This window comes from Drosophila mauritiana, chromosome 3L (assembly GCF_004382145.1).
Source record: "Drosophila mauritiana strain mau12 chromosome 3L, ASM438214v1, whole genome shotgun sequence".
Lineage (NCBI taxonomy): Eukaryota > Metazoa > Arthropoda > Insecta > Diptera > Drosophilidae > Drosophila > Drosophila mauritiana.
This window is the reverse complement of record NC_046669.1, coordinates 23,885,728-23,900,107: the sequence shown is the minus strand read 5'-3', so window position 1 is coordinate 23,900,107 and position 14,380 is coordinate 23,885,728. Positions and strand designations below refer to the sequence as shown.

At 41.4% G+C, this 14,380-nt stretch overlaps 1 protein-coding gene across 2 annotated transcripts in view; it reads right to left on the bottom strand.

Annotated features, from left to right (window-relative positions):
* Nucleotides 1-9,236: 9,236 nt before the first annotated feature.
* LOC117141377 (DEAD-box helicase Dbp80) overlaps nucleotides 9,237-14,380 on the bottom strand; it is a 63,052-nt gene continuing 57,908 nt past the window's right edge. The window contains exon 11 of one of the 2 annotated variants that reach the window (XM_033304785.1): nucleotides 9,237-9,444. In XM_033304785.1, the coding sequence (XP_033160676.1) occupies nucleotides 9,305-9,444 (140 nt within the window). In that variant the 3' untranslated portion in view covers nucleotides 9,237-9,304. The remainder of the gene's footprint in view (nucleotides 9,445-14,380) is intronic. The other variant, XM_033304787.1, reaches the window with a different exon arrangement.

Below are 14,380 nucleotides of genomic sequence, written 5' to 3'. Positions count from 1 at the left end.
ACGGCAAGCAGGGGTACTTTTAACATTGCCTCAGTATACTGCCCTCCTAACCTCAGGTGGACGGAGGCTGACGTTGAGCTTATCATCTCTCAATTTGGCACAAAGTTCCTAGCGGCAGGTGATTGGAACGCAAAGCACAGATGGTGGGGAAACTACAGGATGTGCACTAGAGGCAGGGTGCTGCTCTCCGCTCTGGCGGGCAAAGGTATCGACATTGTTGCAACTGGAGAAGCTACTTGCTATCCCTTTCGAACAAGTGTCACTCCAAGTGCCATTGATTTCGGGATCTCCAAAGGATTCAGACAGCAAGAAATCAACGTGCAAACCCTGACAGAACTGTCGTCTGACCATCTCCCCCTGCTGTTTGTGCTGGATGAAGACGCTCAGCTTTTCAAAGGTGTCACTAAAATGCTGTCACCTACTGCAAATACTGTGGCCTTCAAGGAGCACATCGAGGCCACAGTTGATCTCAACATCCCCATTGACACATGCAGTAGTCTGGAAGCTTATGTAGATTACCTCGTAGCTACAATCGCGGAAGCAGCACGGAGGGCCACACCTCCCCCACATGAAGCTCGTCACACGACCGCAAGGAGGGCTCCCATCTTGAGCTTGGAGGCTAGGGAGCTGCTCTCCCACAAAAGGCGCCTCAGGAGACGGTATATCGCCACAGGAGATCCGAGCATCAAGCAGCTATACTCTAGTACCACAAACAGACTGCATCGTTTGCTAGCCAGGACCCGACGAGATAATCTGGATACCCTGCTTGAGGGTATTGGCCCAGATAACAACAGCAACTTCTCGTTATGGAGGCTCACAAGAAATATCAAGAGGCAGCCGATGGAAGATTGAAATTCCATCCTGAGTCAAAGTGGTCTCTGGCTCAAGACGGACGATGAAAAAGCGAGGGCATTTGCTTTGCACCTGACCTCCACCTTCTTGCCCTTCAACCTAACAGACGACTCAAACCGCGTAGAAATCAATAATTTTCTGGACGCTCCGACTGTACCGGCTCGCCCCATTAGGCATACCACTCCGCAGGAAGTCATGATGCAGCTGAAGGCGCTACACGTCAAGAAAACCCCTGGTTACGATAGCATCGACAACCGTGCTGCGAAGTCTCTGCCACGCAAAGGAGTCCTAGCCTTAGTAAAAATTTTTAATGCCATGCTAAGGCTAGGGCACTTTCCAAGGCAATGGAAGCGAGCACGTATCATCATGATACCTAAAGCCGGAAAGCCGCCAACGCAGATCGATGCATATCGCCCAATCAGCCTGCTATCAACATTCTCTAAGATTTTTGAGAGAATACTCTTAGCCCGCCTGATGGAACTGCCGCAAGTAGTGAACCACATACCTCCACACCAATTTGGTTTCAGGAAGTCCCACGGCTGTCCTGAACAAATACATCGACTGGTAAACCAGGTGACGCATGGCTTCGAGCACAAACTCTACACGGTCGGCGTCTTTCTAGACGTGAAGCAAGCGTTTGACAAGGTGTGGCATGAGGGCCTTCTATACAAGATGAAAGCTCTCCTTCCTGCTCCCTACTATGCCATCCTGAGATCGTTCATCTCTAATCGGACGTTCGACGTTGCAGTGCGTGATGCTCGATCCAGCCTGGAGGAGATTCATGCAGGAGTTCCACAGGGAAGTGTTCTTGGGCCCTTCCTATACACCCTGTACACTGCTGACATGCCATCTCCCGCAAACAACGCCGAAGTCCCCCCGGCTCAGCTGCTCCTGGCCACTTACGCCGATGACACTGCCATGCTGGCGTCTCATCCTTCACTGCTAACTGCCTCCAACGCAGTCCAGGAATGGCTGCACGCAATCCAAAAATGGACTGCCAAATGGAATGTGGCCATTAACTCCTCAAAGTCAGCCTGTGTAACTTTTTCCCTGCGACCCGGAACCTGCACAGATCTGACCTTCAATGGAAGCCCTATCACCAATGCTAGATCGCACTGCTACCTAGGAGTTCATCTAGATCGGAGACTGACCTGGGGGGCCCACATCACGTCGGTCAAATCTAAGTCACTGGCGAAGCTAAATAAGCTCGACTGGCTCTTCCACTCCAGCAAACTCCAAATGAGCTCTAAGGCTCTTTTAATCAAAGCCATTCTCGCTCCAACGTGGAGTTATGCCATCCAGGTGTGGGGAACTGCCGCCAAATCCCAGCTTAATAGGCTCCGTGTGGTCCAGTCGAGAGCTGCACGTCACGCATCTGGGCTCCCCTGGTACGTGACGAACATAGTCATCGAAAGAGATCTGAAAATTACCCTTCTTGGGGATCAGATTAATTTCCACAGCAGCCGTTATGCCGACAGGCTTATGGCCCACCCGAACCAACTAGCAACTATCCTAGCTGATCCCATCTCCCTCCGAAGACTGAAGAGGGTACACCCCAGCGATCTCCTTACCCGGAGGATAACATAACATATTACATTTTCTTTTGTAATTTATAATTAAGATACCACTTGGTCTCATTTATCTTTATCACACATTAGGTTAAGTTCAGAGGAATTACTGAACGATTCCTTTTGAAACCATAATAAATAGAATTAGAGATTAAAAAAAAAAAAAACAAGTGTAAGGGAAGCAATCCGAAGTATATCGGATACGCCAGTGTACTCAAAATTCTATCAGTACCCAATGTCTCTTAAAGACGAGGTACACAAACAAATTTCAGAACTTTTACACGATAGAAACATTCGACCCTCAAGGTAACCTTACAATTCACCAGACTGGATTGTACCAAAAAAACTCGACTCCTCTGGCAAGAAAAAATACAGGGTGGTAATTGACTACCGGAAACTAAACATGGTAACGGTAGCGGACAGATACCCTATCCCTGACATTAATGAAGTGTTGGCCCAATTGGGAGACAACAAGATTTTCTCAGTGCTCTTTCTTTTAAAAGAATCTGATATTGAAAAGACCGCCTTCTCCATCAATAATGGAAAATACGAGTTTACACGACTCCCATTCGGTCTGAAAAATGCACCGTCAATTTTCCAGCACGCATATCCTTCACGAACATATCGGTAAGATATGTTTTATTTATATTGACGACATCATCATCTTTAGTAAAGGTGATGAAACACACTACCAGAACCTTTACATTATTTTCAGAACTCTTCAGCAAGCCAAAATGAAATGTCAGTTGGATAAATGCGAGTTCATGAAGAGAAAAGTGGAGTTCCTAGGCTTCATCGGGTCCGACAAGGGCATTGCAACCAGCCCAACTGAGGTACAGGCAATCTCAGACTTTCCAATTCCAAGAACACTCAAAGAACTGAGATCATTCTTGGGATTATCCGGATATTACAGGAGATTTATTCCTAACTACGCTAAGTTAGCAAAACCATTTAGCTTGCTTTTGAGAGGGGAGGATGGTTGAATAACCAAGACATTATCGTCAAAAAAATCCGTCTCCCTTAATAGCGAAGCAAATAAGCCTTTGGTTTCTCTAGACGTAATACTCCACTACCCGGACTTTAAAAAAGAATTTCACCTAACAACGGATGCTTCCAAAAATGCAGTTGGCGCTGTTCTTTCTTAAGAGAACAGACCCATCTCATTTTTATCGAGAACACACTCGAAGGCGGAAGAAAATTATGCCACGAATGAGAAGGAAATGTTAGCCATTATCTGGGCTCTAAAAAAGGTAAAAATTTACCTTTACGCTAAAGCAAAGGTGAAAATCTTTACTGACCATCAGCCTTTGACCCAGTCTCTCAGTAGTTGGAATGGGAATGCGAGGATTAAAAGATGGAATGCATACCTTGAGGAATATGACTACGAAATTTTCTATAAACCAGGCAGAGAAAATAAAAAAATTTTCACATCTGAGGATGTAATGGGGAAAATACAAATTCTCTACCCCATCCATTTTCAGGGTTTCAAGATTAGATTCTGTCAAACCAAAGTCAAAGACCTTGTTAACGAAGCCGAACAAGAGGAAGAAATAATTAGGACACATAACAGAGCACACAGAAATGCTGTGGAAAATAAAGATCACTTGTCAGAAAGAGTATACTTTCCTAAAATGAGTAAAAAAGTTTCGGCTATCGTAAGTCAGTGTTTGGTGTGTAAGACTGCTAAATATGACAGACATCCCACGCATCCAGAAATAAGAGAAACTCCCTTGCCAGAATACCCAAATTATTCATATTGACATCTACTCGACAGAACGACATCTGGTGCTCACGGCGATAGATAAATTTTCCAAACTGGCCATGGGAAGAGTTATCAAATCCAAAGCAGTAGAAGACATTAGGAAAGCCTTAAGAGATATCGTGTTTTATTATGGAGTGCCCAAATTAATAGTAATGGACAATGAAAAGTCCCTCAACTCAGCCTTTATCAAATCTCTATAAAGCACCTCCGTATAAGAGTACAGTAAATGGACAGATAGAAAGATTTCACTCCACGCTCTCTGAAATAATGAGATGTTTGAAACGAGATGGAACACATAGGGGCTTCGAGGAACTTCTCGATAGAGCCATCTATGAATATAACTACGCTGTCCATTCTGTCACAAAAAACGACCTCTAGAGTTGTTCTTCGGCAGGATAGCTACCGGAGCTCCAAAAAATACGAACAAGCTAGACTGGACAATATAGACCGACTTAAGAAAAAACAGGAAACTGACATTAAATACCACAACCAAACAAGAAAGTCCATAAAGACCTATATCAAAAGGCAGGAAATTTTCGTTAGGGTTAATACAAGATTAGGTTCTAAGCTATCAAGTAGATTTAGGAAGGAAATAGTTAAGGAACTACTATACAATATTAACAGAATCAGGGAAATTAGTACATAAAAGTAACATTAGATCATGATTGCTTTCAGGATAATTACTGTGCCCACATCAATAGACAAGTAGAACGTAGAATGAACATGCTAACTAACGTAACCACGAGAACACAAAATTCAATTTAAAAGGATTCGACTTTGACAGATGAGTTGGCCATAGGTTTGCTCGTGAAAGCTCGTGAAAGAAGAGATAGCGTTGTGAATGCGTTTCTGCTGAGCGAGCTTAAATTGAATGAGATCAGTAGCCTACTTGAAAAAAATATGCCGATTTCTGCCTTGTCGGTCGAATAAATATTAAAACTTTAAGACGTTCTCGTTTTACACAACGGAACTACAAATTGTATGTCATTAAAATCTCCATATTGAATCAGGTAATTCCTTATTTATTATATTTCAAAACATGATCAGTAAAGAAAACTTATAATAATAAATAAATAATAATTTAATTTGAATAATAATAAAATTTACCAATTAAAGAAAGACGAAATGTACGGAATTAATGGCTTCTGCAAAGGTTCCAATGGTCTTAAAATATGTAGATATAAATTCATTAGTAATTTAGTAAAAACCAGAACTTTAAATAGAAAGCAATCAAGGTGTCAATGCAGAACACATACCAGCAATAGAGGACAAAGGCGACGGGCTGATATTGCTCAACGACTTCAAGGGCACGGTGGACTGGAGGGACATCGAGAGACGATTGAGCGGCACTTACGTTCCTGAACGAGACCCAACAAAACCTACACCACCACTGATACAGTGACTCCATACGAGAAGCACTAGAGCTGCAACTTCATCCGAGTTGCACAAACCTCGAACGCACGCAACAATAAACACCTGGCATTCAAACCATTAATGCGGTGCCCGAACCACCACGAAACCAATTAGACCGATGTTCAGGATCACTCGAGCCACGAACCAAAGTTTGGAGGAGCCCGCGGCGTCAACCTCGTCCTTAAAACCTTGGATGACGCGCAGATTGTTGTTGTTCATGCGGTGTAGCAAGAATATGTTCAGCATCGGGTCATGGCCGACAATGTTCAGTAGTGGTGATCGTACTATGCCAGACTGCTTGTCCAACGTTTTTCGCAGATTTACGAACTCCGTTTCATTGATGGTGGCTGAACGTTCAAAGATTACCAGGTGCGTTCCTTTGACGAGCACCTCTGGGCCGACCTCTGTGCTGACTCGGGCTGTCACCTCGTTGATAATAACGACGCCGTCATCTACGGGCATAATTGCCCTCAGGTGGTTGGGTTGAGTATAATATTGCGCCGTGAACGAGCACAGGTTTCGCGACGAGAGCGCCTGCAGAAGATATCGTGACCGCAAAGGTATCTTCTTCACATTCTGCCAACGTGTCCTCATTTAGCCGTACGATTACTTGATAGTGTGATACCGGGTAGACAGAGACCTTCTTACACCTGGCTTTGACTCTAGGATAAGCTATTAGTAAATAATTTATTATTTCATCGGATTGGAGGATTTTAATTCTAGCGGCTTCTAATAAACTAACTATTGGAGTGTCTTGTTTAATGAGTGATTTGTTGGAGTGAGTGTGAGTGAGTGATGGTTTTTGGATTTACTATGTAAGCTTTCGTCAATGCTAGTGAAAATTAAATTTTGTATTTCTGTTGTCAGCATTCAATTTCTCGTTAGTAGATCCTCATACAAATATGGGGTGTAAACCAAGTCGTTCTTTCGGGCTTTAATAATTCTATTAATGGTGACGGTTAATTTGTTTATCTGTTTCTGCCTGGAATTTTAGTCCACTAATTGAGCTTCTGTCATCCTCATCACCACTTGTGCTGTCACGAAGAAATCTAAGATTCTTGCAATTCTATGGTGAATTTTAAGGACGGACAACAAGGTTATCAAATGATCTGTATTAACATGAAGTAATTTGTGCATATGCGATTCGGAAAGGACTCGGACAATTTTTCTGTCTCATCTACCATACTAGTGAATTCAGAGAGGTTGCTCATGTGCCTCAAGTAGTCACGTTTTTCAAGCACAAGTACATATCCGTCTACGAGTGGTATATATTTGGCGTCAGTGATCCGTGCATTTACCACTGCTAGGGTGATGAGCGTTGTGAGGGCGAACCTGCAATCCAAACGTAGAGTGAGACCAAGGCGTTGTAACTTTAAGTAAATTACAAGTGGGGAGCTTGAGGTAGGTCAGTGAAAGTTCGCTGTGAATAGTTAATAGTTAAAATAGTTTTACCTGTAGAGAGTATCGGCCACATGATTTCGTCTATGTACGCTTTCCATCATTTATCTTCGGATTAGGATTGCGATCGGACACCGCGAATGTTAAAGGCTGGTGGTCTGTATAGATGTTGATATCGTGAATACCGTACAGATAGGGCTGTAACTTTCCTAAAGACATGTGTTTGCTGACGGAGCCATTTTCTCCTTTCATCAAGCTTGTCAAAGGCCTCGCGATTGCCGCAAATTCATTAACGAAACATCGATAGTAACTGGCCAGACCCAAAATTGATCTAAGCTCATACAGTTTTTTTGTTTCTGGGTACTATGTAATGGATTTTACTTTTTCTTTGTCGGTTTTTGCATCGCCGTTGGTCTGTTTTTTTCGTCTGTTTTTTCGTTGGACACCTTCATGTTGTCATCACATAGGCTTTTTAAAACCCAATCTATGTGCCTAACATGGTCTTCCTCATCTTCGGAAAAAATAATGTCGTCATCTACGTAGACGTAGCATGATTTTCCAATTTGTTCTCGTAGGACGTCGTCGATAGCTCTTTGCAAGATGCATCTCGCGTTCTTCAAACCGAACAGTAATCGACAAAATTCATACTTCGCGCCATTTATTGAAAATGAGGTCTTCTCGAGGTCTGCTCGTCCAAATATATCTGGTGATAGCCGGACTTTAAATCTAGCGTTGTTAAGTTGTTGGCTTTACCGAAATTTTTTGTTAAGTTTTCTAAAGTCTATAACCAAACGCTTATTCATAATCATTTTCCAGGTCGTCATGGCCTTTAAACGTTTATTCATATTTATTTTCCCAGATCGTCATGGCCTTTATGGCCATCATGATGGCCCCATCATCCATCTCCCACTCCTTTTGGCAGGTCCACCAAGACAAAGTCCAGGTCCAACTCGAGGTTTGGATTCGTTTTCCTGGTCGTTCGATGCATAAATTGGAGTGATCCATCGCCGTGTGCGTGTCGCATATGAATTATGCCCTCCGCCAAGCGGAGTTGTTCTTCATGGTGCCGAAGACAGTGCGTTTCGCAACCGCAAAGCCCACTTATGAACGATTCCTGTTTTGTTTGTTAGCTCGATAGACATGGTATTGCAAAGCTATCGCATGATTAATAGCAGTGCTATTAAACTAATTAAAAGCAAGCGCGTGTAACTTTAGCCAATACAATGGGTTACATTTTTCCCTTATTTTTCTTTTTTTTTCGCACAATTCTCAATTATTTGATCTGCAGGGGATTTTTGCATCAAGGGATCCGCACAGTTATCACCCGCTATGTGCTCCAGTTGTTCGCCGTGGCCTGGTTGCTCCCGCTGTGTGTGCGTGCGTCTTGACCTCGTTACCAGGTGACCAACCCATGTTGGGTTGTTGTAAGTCGACCTAAAAGTTCTAGTAATGCCTTTTTGCAATAAGTCTGTGATTTCTCGCTTCACGAATTTAGATACACCCATGGGATGCGGGTAAAGTTTGGAATATACCGGTTTTCATCGCTCGTTCGAATTGTGTGAGGAAGACAACAAGAACACATCATCACGCAAGCGGAGAAGATTATCGCAATGAACAAATCACTCCCAGGTGTTATTCCAGATTAATAATGATCATTGAAACGAGAACTGCAAAGTGTTGTTATTGGTAACCGAATGATCATCTTTAACATGAATTTTGTAGGACAAACACACAAAATCTTCAGAGCAGACTAACAAAAATCAATTTGTTACAATACATACGTAAATACATATTAATTCTTGATGAGGATCACTTACTGACTTGATTGGCCCTGTCCGTCTATATTGATTCTATTGACGCCTACGGAGCAAAATTTTGTCTGTTATCAATATTTTACATTTGTCCCATAAATAAATACTAATTTAACTTTAATCCTCTAAAAAAGAACGGTATACTTATTTTATGCTAAAGCATTCGATTTCTGATGGCTATACCCCTCGCTTAGATTTCTGTTTCTCTTTTCCAGCCAACATCAGAGTAACGGGCAGTTGACTACCGCGTATTTTCGTGAATTAAATATTTTAGTTATCAGAATCAACTCTTGTCATTTATAACTTAATTTCACTTTTAACACATGTTTTCCCGTCTTCGACCTCCTGTTTTGCTTAAAAATATTTTGCTCAACGAATTTTCTCACATATTATATTTACCAAATACCACTCCAAACCAATTTTCCAAACCAATTAGTAGTTTTACACAACTTTGAGTTATTTTTTATTATCAAAAGAATTCTCGTTTAGGAGCTTAAAATCTATGTACCAATTTTTTCTATATCATCGGCACTGTCGGTATTTAAAACTTCAATTTTTTTGTTGAAATGTTTTTCGATATCGGAACACACTTTCATGGTCTTCTCATCTGTTATAAGATTTATGGCGATTCCAGACTTTCCTGAAACAAATTTTAAGTATGAAACAAAAATTAAATATGAAAGGTAATGGGAAAACATAACATAATATATAATATTTCATTTGTATTTTGAAGGTAGGTAACACCTATTTTTGAAATATTTATAAAATATCATTTCAACTTATGTGAGTTCTTTTTAGTTTCCATTTTATTTTTATATAGTACACTAGATTCCTTGTAACAGGCAGTAAGAAGCATTTCAGACCATATAAAGTATAAATATTCTTGATCAGAATCAATAGTCGTGTCGAACGTTCCATGTCTGTCGGTCCGTCCATCCGTCCGTATGAACGCCTCGGTCTCAGGAACTATAAAAGCGGGAGAGTTGAAATTGAGAACGCAGCTTTCAGAGCCATAGCCACAGCGCATGTTGCCACGCCAACTCTAACGTCCACCAACAGCCCAAAACTGCAATGCCTTCACTTTTGAAAATGTTTTGATATGTTTTGATTAGTTTTGTAAATTTCTTCCGATTTGCAAAGAAAAGTTTGGCACACCCACTCTAATGCCACGTCCACAAAGCAAATAGTAGGCGTTAGAGTGGAGCAGCCTTGGACAGCCAACAAACTTGTCCGAGTGTTGAGAAGTAACCTTCGTCCCGAGATTCGCCACGAAATTCAGAATATCGATCTAAGAACGGTATCGGAGTTGAGAAAAATTTGAAAGGGACGCGAGGCATTCCTGGCTGACGTCAAAAGATGTAGTGGCTATACGAAAGATTCTCCGTTTAAACGTAAAATATCCGAGGTCTGTCAAGAGGTTTAAGATGTGGTGAGGTCAACATTCGTAAGTGAGAACGACGTAGAAGCTTTTTCTCTAGTATGTTGGAATTGACGAGCCGAAGGACACCGCTACCAAGAATGCCTATCCGAAAGACGAGTTTTTGGTTATGGGTGTAGTGCAGCAGACACCTATAAACCAAGTTGCAGCAAGTGTTCAAAAAACTTCAAGGTCGGCATGTCGAAGTTGTCAGTCAAACCGAAAACTTTGAATGCCTCTTGAAATCAATAAACCATGACCGGTCACAAGAGAACACCAATAGCAGTGACTTTCTATCCCTCCCAGATGAACCAATTAAACCTGCTTATTCTCTGCTTCACAGCAAAATTCCTGAGTTACGGGATGTCTGCATTCCAAAGCTTAAAGAATCCCCAGAAATTCTTAAACGGAAATCTCGCAGTTCTGGTCGATTGAAATTGTTTTGGAATAACGTTAAAATGTGTAAAGTCACCCCGACCGTTCTTACCGATTTGTTTATTGAATGGCCCGGTTTATGGATTGTTGGATTCAGGCGCGTCGATTAGTTGTGTTGGAGGAGAGTTGGTAAAAGGTGCAAAAGAATGTGAGAATTTCAAGTCGTTAAGAGGAGAAGCTGCGACCGCAGACGGTAGTTCCCAACGAATAATAGGACTTCTAAAGATGGACTTGGAATACAGCGGTGTCAAGAAGTTTTTGAAGTTTTATGCCGTACCATCACTTAAACAGGACCTCTTTTTGGGAATACAGTTTTACAAATTATATGACCTTCTCCCCGCTTTCTTAAAAATAGCTGAAATATTGCAACCATCAAGCTGTGGTGGATCAGCACGAATTATCCGAAGGTGACAAAGCTAAGTTAGCGAATGTGAGCAATTGTTTTCCCTTATTTAGTCAGGAAGGATTAGGTAAGCCAGGTAAAGTGAGAATTTGCCTTGACTGTCGCAAGGAATAGTTATACAGAGAAGGATGTATATCCGTAACCCCAAATAAACGGGATAATGAGTTGTTTACCAAAAGCCGAGTATATATCGAGTCTGGATCTAAAGGATGCATATGGGCAGTTCCCTTTGGATCCTCAATCTCGGGACCAAACGGCTTTTACCGTCCCAGGCAGTCATGCCTTTGGGCTATGTAACGCCAAAGCCCTATGTCTCGATTATTGGACAAAGTAGTGCCTGCACATTTGAGAAATTAAGTTTTCATCTATCTACATGACCTGCTAATAGTATCTTCCACTTTTGAAGACCATTTAAATCTACTTAGGAAGTTTGCCCTGCACATAAAGCGCGCGGGCCTAACGTTAAATATCGCCAAAACTCATTTTGGTAAGCGACGAGTACGCTATTTGGGACACATTATCAGGAATTGGACGGACCCTGAAAAGGGGTCACCTATTTTTCGTTTACGCAGAGTTTAAAAAGTCTGCGGAGTTTCATGGGATTGTGTGATGGTACCGAAAATTCGTCACAAGCTTCGGAACGCTTTCTGTACCATTAACCGACTTAATGACTACGAAGCGGAAGTTTGGCTTAACAAAGGAGGCAATGGAAGCGTTCAGCAAACTCAAAGAGTGTCTCAGTAAAGCTCCGGTCTTGTGTTGTCCGGATTTTGTGAAACAGTGCGACGCCAGTAAGTCAGGCGTAGGGGCGGTGTTGGTGCAATTATCGGAAAAGGGCGACGAGCGTCCTATCGCATTTGTATCAAAAAAACTTAACAAAGCTCAACGCAATTACACAGTCACAGAGCAGGAATATTTGGCCGCTATAGTGGCTCTTAAGAACTTCAGAGATAATAACTGGCCATGCGTCGCATAAGTGGTTAATGTCCAATCATGACTTAAATTCACGACAAGCGCGATGGGCATTGGCTTTGCAAAGATTAAATTTTGAGATTGAACACCGTAAGGGTTCTTTAAATGTTGCCCCGGATATATTGTCTCGTGTAAACGAAGACATGAATTTCGGAGTCCCCGAAGTGATACTGTCAGACAACTGTTCTCAATTTCGAGCTAGAAAGTTCTAGGAACTGATGGAGCAGTTGACCGCTGTTCAATCGCCGCAGGCAAACGCTTCTGAGTAAACTGGTCGGTAATTGCTGATCGGTAATTGCTGCAATCAGGGCATATCTACGCCTCGACCAGAAGGATTGGGATGAATTCCTTAGCCTAATATGTTGTGCATTAAGATCTGCAGTACACTCTAGTATTGGTACAAGTTCTTATTATATGGAATTTGGACAGCACATGATCACTTCAGGGTCGACGTCTTTTTGACGATCATTCTCTGAAGTTCGACAGGCACGATTCTATCGAGATAATGCGGGAGCAAGCTGCTGACCACATCCGAATTAAGCACGACGAGAACGAGAAACGATGTAATCTCCAAGATGATTATCAGTGTAATTTCAAGCAAAGCTGTTTTCAAAAAAGTTATAACGTCAAGTTTGGACTTACTTTCGTGAAATCTCAAATCCAAAAGAAGATAGACAACTCTTATTACGAGCTGGAAGACCTCCAAAGACAAGTTGTGGGTACATATCATGGCAAGGATATTCGGCAATAAGGTGCCTTCAGTAGGTCTCTGCCTAGGGTGTCTTCATGAATACCCAAGTCTGAGAGTAACCGATGGGTTTTGTAGTGGCGACTGAAGCTGTTATGTTAGAACACTGTAAAAGCTCCTGATAGACGAACTTTAGGAGTCTTGAGCTTAACTTCGGGATTCTAATTTAGGGTCATATTAAATGGAGTATTATGCGTCGGGAATATACTAGTCGAGATGAAACCCTTATCAGCTGCCCTTGCAAAGTTTTGGGATAATTTGGTTATCGTAAATAGAGTGAATTTCAGCTCATCGTGATTTCCGCTGATAGCCTAGACCCGGCTTGAGTTTCCGTTTTATTTCTTTTCTAATAAAATAGTCGTGGAGTCTTAGAGCATTAGAGTATTAGAGCAGAAATTTAATCTTAAAAATATTCGCTTGGCGCAGCCATCGCGCAGCAGCGCCATCGCCCTGACCACAAGTTTCGACTGGTGCAGCCACAGGATAGTGAATATCGGGGGAAAAGTGATCTGTTAGTTGACGCGAAGGCTCTAACTTTTTAGGCGGGCAGAAAGAGAGAAAAGAACCGAGTCAGGCCGTCTAGGGGAGCGCCCTTCCCATCATGTGGCCGGAGAAGAGTAGCAACCGCGGCGGGACTGCAGCCACCAATAAATCGAGACCCTGCTATCTGTATTTGAATTAATTGCCAGAATGAGAGAACCCCAAAGTAAGGTTAAGCGCGCGGGGATAATAGCCGGGTTAGGAGACAAGAATACACAGTGAGAAGTTCCTAATGGAGTGAACATATAAAAATGTAAAATATATATAAAAATGCTTGACCTAACCATACCTATAAGAATTAAAAATCACAGAACCGCCATTCTGCACTGAGAGAAACGAAGTTATATTTTAATTTATATTTTATATGGTTTTACAATAAGTTATAAAAATGTGGTGTACCCGAGGAGTAGGCTTAGTTTACCTCACATTCGTATTTTTGTATTTTATTTAAATTGAATTTCTTTTAGTATTAAATATTTTTTATATTATATAAGCCAACCTAATCTAATTATTTTTCCAAGATGAGTACATTTTCAAAGAGTGCGCGTTTAAATTTTTGGGTTTAATTTGGAAAAAAATATGTTTAAAGTCGTTTGATTCGAAATTAGAGTGAGAGTATCTGTGTGTTCGTACATTTTTAAAGTATTCGTGGAAAATCACACGTTTTCATTTCAGCTTATCTGCGACGGGAAATTGATCTTTCGTCGAGGATTAAAAAATTTGAGTGAGTTTTATTTACATAAAGAAATTTAAGTGGGAAATTACCCAAGAAATACACTGAGAGAAATTACGAAGAGATATCAATTTAATAGCGAAAAAAAAATTAGTTTCCAATTATACACCGGCAAAAATGATGGAAGCTAAAAAGCTAGGTAAATAAATTTACAAATTTTTTTAAAATTATTTTTGAACTTTGCTTTCCATATGAGTTAAAAGAAAAGGAAAAAAATTGAATTCGAATTCGACACGACGAACAATTTATTGGTGTTGCGGAAGTAAGCAATTAAATATAAAAGGGGAAAAAAATGTAACCAAATTTACAGCCTACTCTCTCTCTCTCT